Raw genomic sequence first — 18,154 nt, forward strand, 5'->3', positions numbered from 1 at the left:
TAAACCAATCATCTATCATAAACAGCAGACGACAAGCGCCGAATCTGAGGAAAATTCTCTCCAAAGCAAAGTTCTCGTCCAGCAATACTATTTCCATCAAAAAGTGCGGCGACCCCCGATGTGGAACATGTGACCTTATACAGGAGGGAGAAGGAATAATATTAAAAAGCGGCCAAATTTTAAAACCTAATGCCCCAATGAACTGCAAATCGTCTAATTTGATATATTGTGCGACTTGTCCAACATGTGGAGAAAATTATATTGGCCAGACTAACCAGCTCAACGCCCGAGTGAGAGTCCACAAACAACAAATAAAGGACGAAACAGTGAGAAACACTCCATGTTCGGAACATTTTGCGAAGTGCGGAAAGGGAACATTTAAAATATTTCCGTTTTACAAAATGTGGAATTCAAATGAAATCGCCCGAACCACAAAAGAAGACTATTTTATTAAAATATTTAACCCGAAACTTAATCGAAAATAGATTTATCATATATATAATTTCTATATGTATTGTATTATATGTCTATGCATTGCTTAACGGCGTTGATAAAGTTCACGCCATCGCTACCTTGATGTACATTGTGACGTCGTAATGAACTTTAAAAACACGACGTCATTGACAACGTTACAAACAACGTTTTTAATTTTGTATAACTGTCTGAAGAGCCGACATGGCTGAAAGCGCTAACAGTAAACAATTTATTTAATTTGGACTGTCGCATTCTGTTTTATTTATTTAAGTATTTTTTGCTGTACCAAGGCTTTATTTATCTACATATATATATATATATATATATATATATATATATATATATATATATATATATATATATATATATATATATATATATATATATATATATATATATATATATACACGTGTGTCTGTCACCTCATTGTTCCAAATCTCGCTACCCTGCACTGCAAATTGTCAAGAAGGGCTGTGTACAGTAGCTATTATATAACCACTGTCTGAGTGAAAAATTATTAGTATTAAAAGTATTAAAGGGTGTTAAAAGAACATATTGCATTATTATTTAGCAGTACCGAGCATTCAGATCTTAGGACGTGTGTGTATATACAAGTACACGTGTGTCTGTCACCTCACTGTTCCCAATCTCTCTACCGTGCACTGCAAATTGTCAAGAGGGGTTGTGTACAGTAACCATTATATATATATATATATATATATATATTTATATATATATCAGTACTTCTCTTAGATTTTCAGTACCGTCAGTAAAAAGTGTCAGTACTTCTCTAAGTTTATCAGTACTGTCTAAGTTTGTCAGTACTTTTCTAAGTTTCTCAGTAAAGTCAGTAAAAACGTCAGTACTTTTCTAAGTTTATCAGTAATGTCAGTACATTGTCAGTAAATGTCTAAGTTTATCAGTAAAAAACGGGAATGTCAGTACTTTTATGACTTATTAGTGATAGTAATGTGTGGTTTGATATAATACTGTATCATATGCTTAATGGATTTGATCTTGCCCCGATACTGATCATCTAATACTACTTAAAGAATGATTTCTTAATCCTTAAATACAGGCCATATACATACTAGTATGTACACGAACCCTTATAATCATTAAACTAAAATCTTCTGTACAGTTCAATCTTAGTATGATAACTCATTTTGACAAAATATAAGGAAGTATTGAAAATCTTGATCAAACATTGTTGCGTTTTCATCTGTAACAGTTTTGATTCATAATTTCTATAAGAAAGTAAAAAAGAAACTTATTTAACCGCTCAAAATAAGTCATGAGTATCCTCATTTTAGTGTTAGTTTTGAGAAAAGACGAAATCAAAATAATTTTGGTTGATGAATAATAAATATTACAAATTTTTTGCTCCGTACGAGGACAATGGTAAACTTTTTTTTAATATCACTTAATTGTCAAAACACGTTCGAGGGTTCAAACTATTTACAAAAAAAATTACAAATTATGCCCTGAGGTACGCTGGTAAACTATTTTATCTCGTGGTAAAATTGTATGTGTTGTTTACACTAATTCGATTACTTCAAGTATTCTACATTTTATGAACTCAGTTCTGTGTGGTGATTGAAAGTTACACGGTGTTTCAAATGAAATTGTATTAAAAATATTACATATATTTCTTCTTAGGTCAACAATACAATCTGACAGGGTCATCTAAATTTGCAGTGCTGGGAGAGGCCTTTACCTGGACATGTGATATGTTTCTTCCACCTGGACAATCTGTAAATGCTGTAAAATTTTACAGAAACCATACTCTTTGTGTTGCTATTGGACATCTGAATAATGAATGTCTTACTGACAGTGCACACCCTAAATACATCTTTAGATGTCTATCAGATTATGTGTACACTCTGACCATTCCATCAGAAAACATGACAGTTTACGAGCAAGGATCGACGTGGAGCTGTGAATATGTGTTCAATTCTATTTATAGAAGTACTGACGTCGTCCTTAAAATAGCAAGTAAGATATACATTATACACATTTACGAAATTGAAGAATAAGATAACTTTTGTCATTTATTTTAACATCTTTGAATATCAGTTTTAAAAACACATGCATATTATTATGTATATACGAGCAAATTAACTGAATAAAGCTAAATTTGTAACAGAAAATAGATTAAATTATTTCTTTGTACAGCATAGTTTAAGCATAACATTCAAAATATTGAAGATACATGAAAATCAATTCTGGCTAAATACTAATTTAGATATTTTTAAAAAATAACATAATTGGAGAATAAATAATATCCCTCGTTTTTGTAAAGTATACCCAGGTTCATCCATCAATCGAAACACACTTTTAAAACAAAACATATAAGTACTTTTATATTTGAAAATCGTGAGATAAAATATTGTAAATTTTCGTAACTGATATGTCTTCTCTACAAAACCACAAATATAAAATAAACAGAACTGTTTGAAATCAATTACTCCTGGAGAAACTTTAAAACACATATTGGCGTTGTTCAGCACGTGCTTCATATTACTAGTAATGGCAAATGTTTGTGATTGAAATTAGTATTTAGTAAAAGTCGTCAAAGATTAGCGCTTAGAATTGAGAAGATAACTCAGTTAAAACACACGGTTTATGCCCTCCTCGAGATTGTTTTAATATTTGTCAAAATCATGTTTAAATAAATTGTAAAGGGACTGCCAGATATTTAAAAACAATCTCGAGGGCGAAAAAACCGTATGTTTAAAGTGAGTACAACCTGTTGTAGAAGCAATCAGGCATTATTATTCCAACGACTCTGGGTTTTTCTTTTCAATGATCATTCTGGCGCACATTTTAAGCGCTATTTGGTTAAGACTATTACTTTTGAAAGGACATGTCGTTTACGAAATTTCACATTATATTATCTCATGATTTTCAAATATAAAAGTTTACACAATTTCTGTACGATGTGAACTGGTATGACATACAGAAAATGAAATTCTCTTCAAAAGAAGACCAAATATTCCCAATGTTTGAATCTTCACCAAATAGACGTATGTAGAAAAAAAGATATAGAAGGTTTTCCCCATACTATTGTCAACCATTATGGAGAAATATAAACGATTCTTTAATTTTCGTATCCTTTGTCTCAAAAGACATATCAGTATTGAATAGTAATTTAAAAGCATTCTACTTGGGATTTGAAAATACTTAATTCAATCAACAGCTAAATGATATACATGTAAATTTAACGAAATATCACCATCATTAGAATGATATGTGGAGAACATTCAAGTTTTTTTTTTAAATTAAACTAATAATCACGAACACAAATATTTGGTTCCCCTGATTTGCCCAACACCAAATCGTGTGGTACTTTGAAAAGTTTTCCATAATATACTTACTAACTGTTCCGATGATATCATTTCAAAATTCCTTCAAATGATACACTATACAATAATTTCAATGTTGAATTGATTTACAGTTGATGTTCATAAAGTTTTTATTGATTCCGAATGTCAGTTTACTAACAAAAAGAGAAGGTACTCAGAAAGAAGTCCCGGTGTTGTCAATAGTGATGCAGTCCCTGCTCCGACCATAACATGGTATATAGAATCTTCAAACATTACTAACATGGCCAAAAAATACACAACCTCGATAACTGTATCAGGAAACATAACAGACAACACAAAGACACTAGAGTGTAGAGCTACAAGCAGCAACAAACCAAAATAATTTAATTATATATTTAAGTTACTTAAATTCATTTTTGTCCCATTTAAAATTAGCCTAACCGTGGAATTAGTCCCATTAGGACAGTTCTAGTATTTAGATTTAGATTGATATTGAGTTGCCTTGATACAATGTACATGCTTGATACATGATATATTTTCATTTATTTTGCATGATTTTCCATATTGATCTTGCAATTTGAATTTTGTTATTTAAAACAAGAACTCTTAAAATAATTTAATTTATTTTAGTTCTTGTTTTCTTATATTATAGTTGCCGTCCATAATGTTTCCTTGATTCCGAGTGACAATCCACTTACAATAAAGGAAGGCAACCGGGAAAAAGTAAGGTGTGTAGTAAACAGTAATGCAGTCCCTGCTCCTAACATCACCTGGTACCTTGGATCAAGAGACATTACTAGCAGAGTGAGAACAGATACAACCTCCATCACTTTAACAGGAAACAGAACAGACAACACAAAGACACTAGAGTGTAGAGCTACAAACAACAACAAACCACCAATGACAGCCAGCTTAACACTCAATGTGGAATGTAAGAATAATGATTCTCTTTATGAATAACGTTGCAATAGAACTAAGAAGAACGTACTAAATACGTTCAATTAAAGATAAATAATTTAGGAGAAATATGAAATTATATATCAAATTTGAAATTCGTTGTAAATCGATGAAAGTAGAGTACTAAAGTAAAAAAAAAACCCATAAGAAAATATTGATTAACAAACATTGATCATAATGTAACGTTAATTCAGTCATTATAATTTTATCCTAAAATGTGTGTGGATAAAAAGATTATTTTTACTCAAACACAATTTAAGACAACTATTATCTTGTTTGTACAAATGTATTATCTGTGAACATTAAGTAAAAGTATGGAGATATGTTAAAAGTATATAGTAGTTACGTTTAAACACACATTTTGAACAAAAAAAAAACAGCTTACATTTATTCACAATAAATAGTTCAATTTAAAACCGGATTCTTTGTTTATACCCTGTTATAAATGAAGTGAAGACCAAAGGGATATTTGTATATGGTATGGACAAATTTTCTTTATAATTCACAATTTAACAGACCCATCGACAATAAATACGCTGTCTAAACAAGACATCATAGAGGGAGGAGTCTTATCAGTCACCTGTCATGTAACCCCTGGGAATCCTAGTTCTACGACAGTCTATTGGACCAAGGTAGACAACTCAGGATTCAGACAGAATGGTTCCACCTTACAGTTACCTAACATACAGAGAAACAGTTCTGATACCTACAGATGTACAGCAGAAAACAACTACAACAATGGAGAGAAGGGAACAGCCAGTCAATCAGTGGTCGTCAACGTTTTGTGTCAGTTTCTTTTATTACTGTTTTAGTAATCATAAATCATGTAAAATACATTAAACAAAAGCAGAAAAGAATAACAACTGACTATGCATTTACCATTTACAACAGATAAAATTCAATCAATACACATTAACATGATTGCAAAAATCTAAACTTACGTGATATCATTTAACCCATAAAATTGTTTGTTCATAGATCCCCCAAATGTAAATACGCTGTCTCAGCGAGACGTTATAGAAGAAAGAGACATATCAATCACTTGTACAGCCACCCCTGGAAATCCTAGCTTTACGACATTTTGGTGGACCAAGGTAGACAACCCAGGATTCATTGAGAATGGAGCTACCGTAGAGTTATCTAACATACAGAGGAACAATTCGGGTACATACAGATGTACAGCGGAAAACAACTACAGTAATGGAAAGAAGGGAACAGACAGTCAGTTTACGGTCGTCAATGTTCAGTGTAGGTCACTGATGTCTAATACACAATCATGCATATATTTTTGCATGCTTTTTTTCACAAATTTAAAGAGATTTTTTCTTATGATATTTAGATTTATTTGAGTGTATCAGTCTGGTTTGTGTTCTTCAAAAATTACACAGGAAACATTAAAGTGCCACTGATCCATGATATATCATATGTTTTGTTTAGTGTCTAGAAACAACAACATTGTGGTACATATACATATTAACGATTGACTAATGGATATTATCATTGACAATTAATTGAACAAAAAAATACATCTTAAAGACCAATCATAAAAAGTGCGTTGTCTTTGAAATAAACTAACATTCATGAAATTGAAATATGATACTATTTATACTATTTTTTACAAATATATTTCTGTAATATCCACTGAGCTCACTATTTGTTGTATATACAGACCCACCAACAATAAAGACACTATCTCAACAAGACATAGTAGAAAGAGGTCACTTATCATTCACCTGTAAAACCATCCCTGGGAATCCTAGTTCTACGACAGTCTGCTGGACCAAGGTAGACAACTCAGGATTCAGACAAAATGGAGCCACTTTAGAGTTATATAACATACAAAGAAATAGTTCTGGTACCTACAGATGTACAGCAGAGAATAACTACAGTAATGGAGAGAAGGGAACAGTCAGTCAGCCAATGGTCGTCAATGTTCTTTGTAAGAATTCTTTCATATTAATTTATCCCCACATTGTTTTGTATGTTATTGTAGCATTTTTGAACACCGAGGCTGCCATGATACTTTGTGTGTTTTACAAATAAAGAGCCAGTCAGTATGTAAAATAGCCACCATTTCATGTTTTAGGAGTGTTAAGGAGTAAATATTTAGCATATAATACGTAACACATAAATAGATTATGAATGATAAATTGTGCCTCAAATGCATTTTACAAAGTAAACATGCAGTTAGTTGTGCTGCATGGAACCACTCGCGTAATGTGTGTGTGTGTGTGTGTGTGTGTGTGTGTGTGTGTGTGTGTGTGTGTGTAGGCTAACATGTTTTGTGACTTGCAATCAGTGAATAAGTCGGTCAGTCTTGTTCTCTTATGATCGCAACTACCTTTAAACCGCTAAAAATAATTTTTCGGAACTTTGAAGATAACAACATATTAAGATGTGTTAAAAAACAGGAACTCTAGATTAAATTAACTGAGGGCAAATTATTCTCGCCATAATTTAAATTATATAATATTATTTGTCGTTTGTTAAAAGATAGCTTAAATACAAATTTCAAGAAATATTTCGATTACTGATACATAATGCATCATAGAGTTTGATAGCGTTAATTCTATCTTTAAACTTTACACAAAAGGATTCACATTGGGTTTTTCGTTTAAAGCTTAAAATTTTGCCGGAAAAAAGCAAAAGTATCATATTAGAAAAAATGTGTGTAATCATTGAAATACATGAACAGCTACATGTAAGAACCCACTTGCCATGCGGAGTTACAAATGGTTGATTTCAAAATAAATTAAAGTCAATAAAATCAACTACCGTTAGTACTACAGTATTTTCTTTCATTTAAAAAGTCGGAAAAGGACATTAAAATTGTAATGTTTATATTCTCTTTCCTATCTTAAAGAAAGAAAACTGATCAATTAATGCATTTTATTAGCTCCACCTGAGCTGAAAGCTTAAGTGAGCTATTCTGATCACTTTTTGTCCGTCGTCCGTCTGTCCGTCCGTCCGTCTGTCCGTCCGTCTGTCTGTCCGTCTGTTTGTCCGTCTGTAAACTTTTTACATTTTTAACTTCTTCTCTAAAACCGCTGATCCAATTTCAACCAAATTTGGCACAAAGCATCCTTATGGGAGGGCAAATATAAATTGCAGAAATAAAATTCCGATCTGTATTCAAAGCGGAGAAAACCTTGAAACTGTAGAAAAAGGGGGGTGCATTTTTAAAAATCTTCTTCTCAAGAACTACTGATTCCAGTTCAACGTAGTTTTGCATATATTATCCTTATGGGAAGGAAAATATAAATTGCAAAAATTAACGTCTGATTCTGTTTCAAATCTGAGTTATTACGAAAATAATAATAAAGGAAAGGCGTGTTTCAATCAGTTTAATAGCCTCGGGCTCGGCATCCGGTAAAATGGGTAGACAAGACTTGGCCTGGGCAAAACAAAAGATTGGCAGTTATTAATCTGCCAATCTCATTAAAATTTCAGGATATTTGATGTATATTTGTATTTGCTGTAAATATTGCTGCAAAATAATGCGTATTTGGAATTGACGATTGCCGATCTGCCCCGGCTTTTATTTTGCCACGGCCCGGGTTTGCATACCCATTTTACCAAGACTCGTATTCCGTACTTCTAAAACGAGGTTCTTTGTTTAAAGCAGCCATGACATTATACGAAAAAAGGTCGATCTGACTATGATGAATTTGCTTGTTGTGCAACAGTTCGCGAAAAAAGGGAAATTTTTGAAACATGTGAAATATATTCGTGCCGATTTTGTGAAGTAAATTGAGGCTAAATATGTCAATGCCATGAATGCGTTGACAGTTTTCACACATGAAGTTGGTGTTAGCTTGTTCTGATTTTCGTTTCGTTTTCATTATTTATGCTTTGTAACCTGGGAACTATCGTCTGTATTTCGTGATTTTTACGTATCAAATCAAACAGAGACTTCGGTAAATCAAACAGTTAACTGTTTACCTGCGCAAATTAAGCAAAATCTGATGTATCAAAAAAGTACTGAAATACAATTCATTCTATCGGTAATTCGGCATTATCTTTTGCGTTATGGTAGATTAATGCAATGGGTTTTGTTTAGATGCTCGGCATTTTCTCGAGTTTATTCAGTTTAAATAGAGTTTGATATCCCTGTTGGAAATATGTAGGTATATACATGTACATGTACATTATTAGACCAGAAAAGCTCAAATTAAAATGGAAGCATCCTAAGGAAGTGTAGATTAAAGTTTGTTCAAATCATGGTCCCTGGGGGTAGGGTGGGGCCACAATAGGGGGATCAAGTTTTACATAGGAATATATAGAGAAAATCTTTAAAAATCTTCTTCTCAAAAACTATTAGGCCAGGAAAGCTCACATTAGAATGGAAGCATCCTCAGATAGTGTAGATTCAAGTTTGTTCAAATCATGGTCCCTGGGGGTAGGGTGGGGCCACAATAGGGGGATCATATTTTACATAAGAATATATAGAGAAAATCTTTAAAAATCTTCTTCTCAAAAACTATTAGGCCAGGAAAGCTCAAATTTGAGTGGAAGCATCCTCAGATAGTGTAGATTCAAGTTTGTTCAAATCATGGTCCCCGGGGGTAGGGTGGAGCTACAATTGGGGGATCAAGTTTTATATAGGAATATATAGAGGAAATCTTTTTAAAATCTTCTTCTCAAAACTATTTGGCCAAGAAAGCTCAAATTGGCATGTAACAATCCTTAGGAAGTATAGATTCAAGTTTGTTCAAATCATGGTCCCTGGGGGTAGGGCGGGGTCACAATAGGGGATGAATTTTTATAGATAGAGAAAATCTTTAAAAGTCTTACTATTAGGCCAGGAAAGCCCATATTTGAGTGGAAGCATCCCCAGATCATATAGATTCAAGTTTGTTTAAATAATAGTCCAGGGGTAGGGTTATGGGGGATGCATTTTTACTTAGGAATGTATAGAGAAAATCTTTAAAAATCTTCTTTTTAAAGACTATTTGGCCAGAAAAGGTTAAAACTTGTGTAGAGGCATCCTCGGGTAGTGTAAATTCAAGTTTGCAAAATCACAGTCCCTAGTGGTAGGGCGGGACTGTGATGGCGGTTTGAATTTTTACATAGGAATATAAAGAGAAAATCTTTAAAAGTATTATGGGAAAGTTTTCGGTTCAAAACTCAGTACTTAGTGTGAAAGCACAGGTTATGCAGATTTAAGTTTGATGAAACCATGATTCCCTAGAGGGGCCATGAAATGGGGGGGGGGGGGGGTTATATAGGAATAGAGAAAAATCTTCTTACAGGTACAACAACAAAAAGGGCTTGGTATTCACCAAAAAATAAGAGGTGGATGAAAATTGGCAGATTTTCAATTTTTTTTTGGCAAGATCTACTGTACTCAGTTGTCAAGATATTTTGATACTGTAATGCTAATTTGATCAGAATTAATTGTTGCTAAGGTGAGCGATGTGGCCCCTGGGCCTCTTGTATCATATATATTTAAAAATAGTTATTCACTTTTTTTTAAATGGAGTTTTTTTTACATCCAAAGTTTGATGTAGTTTATAAAATGAACTTCTTTTCTTGTTTTAGGTTGAATTTTAAATAATAAATGACCGGTAATACATACTTAAGAATGAGTCAGTTTCATTATTGTTTGCTTAGTGTATTTCATTTGATGGACCCCAAGACCCCCTCCCTTAAAATATAAAATCAATGGTGACAATTACGAATTAAATGATGGCCTATTTCTATTAAGCAATTAAGAAGCAAATTGTAAATAAATAAAACAGTGCATCAATCGTGATCAGCCGGTTTTAATTTTATTTTGTGTCTTCAATGGTTTACATGATTTGTGGCCACGTAATAAAAGTCGTAGCTACGAAATTAAAGTCGTTTCTACGAAATAAATTTCGTTCCCACGAAAAACAGTCTATCGAATAATAGGTCAAAAATTCATCTTCAATATTTTATAATTTCTTAAAAATAAACATTGTATCTAAAGAGGCAACAGATTTTTGTAACAAAAACAGAACCTTTATTTTTCATTATCTAATTGTAAAGAATGAACAGTAGTAGATAGTAGCCAAATAAACATGAAACAGTTGTGCTTATGATTTCAGTTACTGTAACATTTTACAGCCTTGTCTATACCGTACATTTTATATAGCATTTTTTTCTTATTTCAGTGGGATGTATATTAATTTGATAAAGTCAATTGGCCAAAAATTAGCAAGAATTAATTGATTTTTGGTTTGTTTTACGGGTCATATCAAATATGGATTTGCCAATGGGTAACACGTGAGATTTTTTTTCAATATATTTTTCAACAATTTTTTTTCCTATCTGAAGTTCTAACAGTTATTAATACAATTCATAATGAACAAATGATAAATTGGTTTATGGAAACAGCTTACTTGTACATTGACCATCTGTAAAAAGATAAAATACATTAAAGTCCATGTAGTATATTTCACGTAGTACTTATAGTACTTGTTAAACCCATTAATTCTCATTTAGTTACAATAAATAAAATTCGTGGGAACTAATTTTATTTAGTGGCCACGACTTTTATTTCGTGGCCACGACATTTATTTCATGGCCACGACATTTATTTTGTGGCCACGACTTTTATTTCGTGACCACGACACTTATCTTGTGGCCACGACTTTTTTGCGTAGCCACGACTTTTATTTTGTGGCCACGAGTTAAAAAAAATATCTCAAGCATATGTCCTATGGCAGCCACCCTACAACCGTGATAAACATGTTTTTAAATTCAGAGAAATGCTTTTTAAAAGAAATACGGATGTTATTATGTTATCATCTTTTTATTGCCAATCAAAAGCATGATTTTACCATTTTATCTCAAAATAAGATTGATCACAATGTATAAATGTAATATATTGGAAAATTGTTTATAATAATTTTGTTAAAATCATTTTTGTTTCTCTAAATGTCAACATATCTAATACAATTCTTCAACATTTTATATTTTGTACGCACGGAGATCAATGACTGTATATTTTTTTTTATCAAACTGAAATATTGCTTTTTATAATTGTTGATTGTAATTTTAGACCAGCCAACGATAGAGAAGAGATCACTACAAATAGTAAATGAGAGTGAGGAAATCACACTAATCAGAGATATAGTAAGCAATCCTTTGTCAAATGCGTCTTGGTATGATGGAAAACAAATGTTGAAAACTGAGATCTCAGTGAAAACCGCTACATTAACCATAGAAAATACAATGTGTACTGATACCAAGAACTATACCCTTGTGGTCAGTAATGGAATTGGGAATACAGTGACAGCAATGGTGGATCTAATTGTCAACTGTAAGATCTTTCTTAGTTTACACCTACTTAAATCTACATGTATTATTGTTATCATAGTAGTTAAGAAAATCAGTAAGTTCATTGATTTCTCACCACTTTTTAAAAGTGTATATTGTACATTCCTATGTACTCAAGGTATTCAAAATCTTTATTGTCATTAAATATATATTTGATATTTATTTAAAATAATGATAATTTGATAAATCGAATTTAAAAAAGATCTAGTATATATTATATTGCTCGTTGCCTTCGCCATAAAGGTTATCAATAATAAATAATAGTTTTTTTTACCAAAAAATAATCCCTGCATCTTTGTGTGAATAGTTATTAGGATTGTGAATTCTACTTGGTTGGCCTAATTGATTAATCTCAGTCTTAAGTCAAGCCATAGTCGAGTACTCTTTTTTTTTAAATTTGAAACTAATTTTGTGCAAGAAAGATTGTCAAAGTAGTAGTAAATCAAAAAAAAAAAAAAAAAACCAAAAAGTCATCTAAAATCGAGGTACATGTCGTTCCTTAAAACATTTGCAGTTTGATATATAACAATATTAAGCACCTTAATTATGAATAGTGTAAACCCTGATTCTAATCTAAAACTGTGAAATATAAATGAAATACAAATGCGGTAACATTTGCCACACATGCACTTTTCCTAATCAAATAACTTTTATAATTCATTGATTATCATGGTATGAAATAATATAATATGAAATCACTAAAACATCTAAAATAGTTCTCGGATAATACCTATTGTAACGTTACTACAATGCAATTCTTATTACAAAAATTAATTTTAGGGAGAAAAGAGCAAAGTCAATTTATCATTATCAGAAGGGTACTAGATTCGAACTTCTGGCACAGAAGAGCTCCATAATCTCAACAGTCAAAAACAGAAATAAGAGTTATTGTTCTTTCGATTAATAAAAAGTGGTATCCCCCAATATCTCACTAACATATGTAGAAATTTTATGACCAAAAATTGACATACAATTTAGAGCTGAGAGTATTTTTACATATTCTGCTTTATTCATAGGTAAGCCAATGCCTGATACCATGTATATAATACTGGGAGTGACGTGCACCACAAGAATTGAATTTTCAACCACACTTATGGCATATCCAGAACCTTTTCTCGAATTACAGTATGAAAACGGAACAAAGAACGATCAGATGAAAATCAATATCACAGAGAATAAAGTCAATAATTTTACCATTAGAATCAGACAAGATGGTTTTGAAGAAAATAACTTTGGAGTTTATCATTTAAGAGCAAGCAACAATTTTGGAGAAACAACTGTAATCGTGAATGTAATTAAACAAAGTAAGTACATAATTTCTTCAATTTTTAAAACGGAACATATCGTGTTTTAGACATTTTATTCTACTTTGAGTAAATTGCCGGATGGGTATTTATTGAAATTGTTTTGAATGTGTTAAAAGTTGAGTCTGGTAATTGGTCGCCTAAAAATTGACATTAATTATTCATTTGGCATTCATTTGCAAATTACACCTATTAAACATATATGGATGTATTTCAAACCATACTACCATAATATTATTATTAGTTTCTTGTGTACATAAAGGAAAACCAGACATTCCCAGAAACATAACAGTAACATGTAAAGTAACAGGGGCCATAGTTCAATGGATATCTTCCTTCAATGGTGGATCCACTCAGAATTTTACTGTGATTACTTTGAGTGGCCAAGATGGAACTAGTATCTACCTTGGTCTGAACGACAAGGGTGAAAATGAAATTCATGTTACTTACCAAGGCAACCTTAAACCGTCTGTAACATACTGGTTTTTTGTATCAGCAAAGAACAGTCATGGATCTAGTTTATCAAAGGCCATCAGTTGCACGACAGTAAAAGGTTTTTTTTAAAATCATTTGTTAACACTATCTGTGTAGTGTGAAGTTTTAAGTATATGAATTTTGATTTTAAATAGCTTGGGTAAATTTTGAAAAAATTCTTTTAAGTAAAATTCATTCATTTCTCAAAACTTTAAACAAAAACGTTGTTTCGACGTTGAAAGACAACCATAAAAAGAATGAGGTATATGGACATTTTAAATTAACCAAATATAACATAACGTGTTAGAACATTATTTGCTTTATATAAATCCTAACGTAAATAAACCCCCTGCTCAGCACACAATGCAAATAAAAATGGTTTTTTTTCTTTTCTGTTAACTTCTGTTTGTTTTTGGAAATGTGTGTCAAATGCACAAAAACTATTTATGAAATGTATTTTAATCAAAAATTCATTGTTTTTTCATTTTTATTATTAATAACATGATTATAGTTAGAATTCATAAACCAGGCGTTTTCTGTAAGAGCAAAGCTTCGAATTGTTAAAGCGACTTGGTGTACAAGTTAATTATAGCTCTGAAACAACGCATAGATAGGTCAAATTTTAATATCTCTCGAGAAATATGAGAATTTCAACTTTTTCAGATAAAACATTTGAATATTAAAATTTATTCGTGTGGTCTCAACAAGAATAATTATGCCCACACGACAGCTATTTTTAAAATTGTCGTTGAAACAACGTTGCATGCATGTTTAATATCGTTTTGTTTGTTAAGTTTTCAAAACTGTATGCAATGCGTTTCTTTTATGAAAAAAACACTCTCTTTTTCACTATGAAAAGTTATTAATGAAATCATTATTTGTTTTCACGTTTACAGAGACAACAAGCTCTCTGACAGGGGTATTTGCTGGAGGCGTTGTAGGGGCGCTGGTGTTGGTTACGATTATACTGATTCTTGTGTTTTTTGTTCACAGACGATACACATGTATCTTTACATTTAAAATAGGTAATGTATATTTTACCACAAATCATGGTGTCCATGGTCAATTTTACTGGATGAATTGTCACTGTTAATGTTTTCACATCCACAGTTTTTTTTTTTACATAATTCTCCAACAACGCATATTTAAAGAATTATATACAGTATGAAAATACCTTACTCTAAAACCAATTAAGCGATTCCCTGTCCAAAGACTATTGAATCGGTGCTTGATTTGTTGTAAAAAAAAATAATAGTAAAGATCAGTTTAATCGGATAATTAGTTGAAGTGGGTTATAAAAACTCATAAAAAATTTGTAAACGTAAAAAAAGCTTTAACAATATTGTATTCATTTTTAAAAAAAAATTATTGTTTGCAATTGGACGAAAGAAAATGATTAAAACAAAACGTAAAATACAGTTTCATACATTTATTGAATTTGTTTCAAAATTTACGTTTGGTTAATTTGATATGAGTTGTTAAATTGAATATAAATACATCAGCTTAATAAATTTTGTATTAATAAGGTATGCTAGAATCTGAAACTTTCGTTTCATTAAAATTAGTTCTAAAAGGTTGCTCTAAAAATCACCCCTTACTTAATTATTCGCAACAATAAAACCATGCATGCATGCGGTGTGTGCCCCAGAAATGTTTTTGTTTCTAGAGTTTCTGGATGTGTTTCTCAGTTGTATTCATTATCTTAAGAAATTGTTCTGTTGCTGCGTTACAAGCTAGGTCACCTTTTTAAGATAATTTTATGCTCTCATTATTATCAATGTCATTTTGATGTACATATATCAGATAAAGGTACAAAAGACAAATAAATTTAATGAGATTTTCGGTAAAAATGTTTTATAATCTTAATAAAATGTTTATATTAATTTATTGCAGCATTTGAAAAAAGAAATACGTAAGTTTTTATTTTTGCATAATCTTTGAATATGCTTTTGTGTGAAAGATGTAGATGTATTAATATCATTACTTTTCTTTGATTCTAAAATTTGCAAGGCTTAAGATTTAAATTGCAGCTAAATTATAAAAAAGTTCTGTTTCCAAAAAAATGTTGCATATTAGATGTAGGAACTATACACTAGCAGTAGATCATTTTGTAAAAATCTGATTTTAATTTCTAAAAGTTCTAAAAGTTCAAAGCATACTATGTAGTAGTTGCCTTGTAAGTTTTCATTGATTTTCCATAGATACTCTAAAGAAAGGTTAAATGATCGATAGAGGGCGCAGCTTTTTGTGACCTTTTAAGATCTCTATATGGTATCTAAGAAAAACTAATAATACTTTATACGGCAAGTCATATGTACCATAGTCTCTACCTTAGATTTTCAAATTTGTCAAGCTAGATAATCGGATCACTTCGCCCGTTTATGTCGGAAGTTATCGGGAGTGGTCAGAATGGCTAAATGATGAAACAGCAAAACGTTTCCTTGTGTTTTTCACGTGACACATGCAGATTTAAATGGGCACTTCAAGTCAAAGTGCATCCTACGTGTATCATGGACGTAGATTTTTTAAAGCTTGAAAATACTTAATTAGACACTTCTATTGAAAAACATGCCTTGTCAAAGTTAGGCCAGATGCTAGAAGACCATTCTGAAGCGTTAAATGCTATGTGATTTATTATTGTCTCAAACTGCAGAACGTAATGATCTTAATTTAACCATAAGCTTGTACCGCCAAGAATGTTCTTACTAGTTAACTTTAAACGATCATTTAAGAAAGTTTTGTTTTGTCAACGACATTGAAAACCGCTACATTGAAATCCTTGTAAAATGTACCAAGGGTAAAAATACACGAATAAATACAACCTGGAGTGTAATATTGTTTAGGAATGATGATCTGCTCGTACTTTTAGTACAGGTTGTGAAATTTTCGAGCTTGAGTAGAATTTACCAAATTAAGTGTTATGAACAAGATGTTGTCGAAACCCGCAGAAACGATGGTTAGTCGTACTCTGAAAGTTAAAAAAATGTTGGTTATTTTGTCTGATTCAATATTTTCACAGGGCGAATTTATTGATCAAAAACTAGTTCGAGTTTAGGTTTATGGTTTGATAATAGTTTCATATCTGTTTGAAACCAGTTCGTTGGTTTGAACGTTTAGCACTAAATGGAAAGTTAGTTTAGAAAAATGGCTATCATTGCACTCGCATACCTACTGAATTTGTTCTTGGAATTCGAAGAAGATAATCTTTTGACTCATCTGCATTTGCATGAAAGTCTTTATTCTCTTGTAAACAGTGCAGACAATTTTTTTTGGGGCAAATCTCACATATTAAGGTATTCTGCGAACTCATGGCAAAATTGGCTTTTAAAACCACATAAATATTGCTGCTATGAAAAACTATTAATATTCATTTTTCTACACGTATATCATTAGAGATCATTTGGTTCACTCAATGCGTTTGAAACAAGTTAAAAATGATACTGGTTTCAATTGAAATATGCACCAATTACGTGGTCTTAGTTCAAAAGCCAGACAAATCTTATTGATTTCAAAGAGCCGTGGTTGAGTGGCCAGCAATGAAATAGACAGGCGATCTTATTACATGCATTACAATGTGCACTAAAATAAAATGTTACGAGCAGATTTTTCAATGAATTCTTTTTTTATCAACCACTTTGAAAATTTTTCCTTTGACTGTTGTAAATTGCAAAGGGTATTTCTCAGTGTTAGTATTAATGGAATCGCTCCATCTCTTCCACATTATTATTTTGGTCAGTACTATATGTACTATCATAGATCCTTTGAGACACATATGTTTAACGTTAGGATGATACCCATATCCTTTGCTGAGTTCAAACTTTGACACATGTGCCACACTTGAGTATCAACAACTCTCTTTCGAACACCTCTCTTTCCGCCATCTTGAAAGGATTAAAACCCCTAAAACCGCACTCGGAGGTGGTTTTAGGTTTCCTGGAAACTTGTTTCAGTTTATAGCCAATAAATACAAAAACTAGTTTTAGTTTCAAACCGGTGCGTCTTTTTACCCGAATGAACCCGAATGAACCCCAATGATACCCCAATGAACCACAATGATACCCCAATGATACCCCAATGATACCCCAATGTTACCCCAATGATACCCCTATGATACCAAACGATATCCCAATGAACCCCAATAATACCCTAATGAACTTTGAAATATTAATATCCCAATAAAACTAAATGTGTGCATAGTTAAAAGATCTTCCGCGCAAGCGTGTGAATAAACACCGTACATGTATATAATTAATATCAAGGGTTATTTTTTCCTTTTTGTTTTTGTTTATTTTTGACCGAAAGTTTTCTTAATTC

The 18,154-nt window shown here is 31.8% G+C and overlaps 1 protein-coding gene across 2 annotated transcripts in view; it reads left to right on the plus strand.

Moving 5' to 3' along the window:
• Positions 1 to 18,154, plus strand: part of LOC105331780 (B-cell receptor CD22) — a 162,137-nt gene that overhangs the window by 130,658 nt on the left and 13,325 nt on the right. For both annotated transcript variants that reach the window (XM_066076972.1, XM_066076971.1), the window contains exons 2-11: positions 2,134 to 2,469; positions 4,453 to 4,731; positions 5,274 to 5,543; positions 5,736 to 6,005; positions 6,427 to 6,696; positions 11,785 to 12,045; positions 13,079 to 13,366; positions 13,629 to 13,919; positions 14,737 to 14,865; positions 15,734 to 15,752. In XM_066076972.1, coding sequence (XP_065933044.1) covers positions 2,134 to 2,469; positions 4,453 to 4,731; positions 5,274 to 5,543; positions 5,736 to 6,005; positions 6,427 to 6,696; positions 11,785 to 12,045; positions 13,079 to 13,366; positions 13,629 to 13,919; positions 14,737 to 14,865; positions 15,734 to 15,752 — 2,413 coding nt within the window. The remainder of the gene's footprint in view (positions 1 to 2,133; positions 2,470 to 4,452; positions 4,732 to 5,273; positions 5,544 to 5,735; positions 6,006 to 6,426; positions 6,697 to 11,784; positions 12,046 to 13,078; positions 13,367 to 13,628; positions 13,920 to 14,736; positions 14,866 to 15,733; positions 15,753 to 18,154) is intronic.

The sequence above is a fragment of the Magallana gigas genome, chromosome 2 (assembly GCF_963853765.1).
Source record: "Magallana gigas chromosome 2, xbMagGiga1.1, whole genome shotgun sequence".
In the NCBI taxonomy this organism is placed as follows: domain Eukaryota; kingdom Metazoa; phylum Mollusca; class Bivalvia; order Ostreida; family Ostreidae; genus Magallana; species Magallana gigas.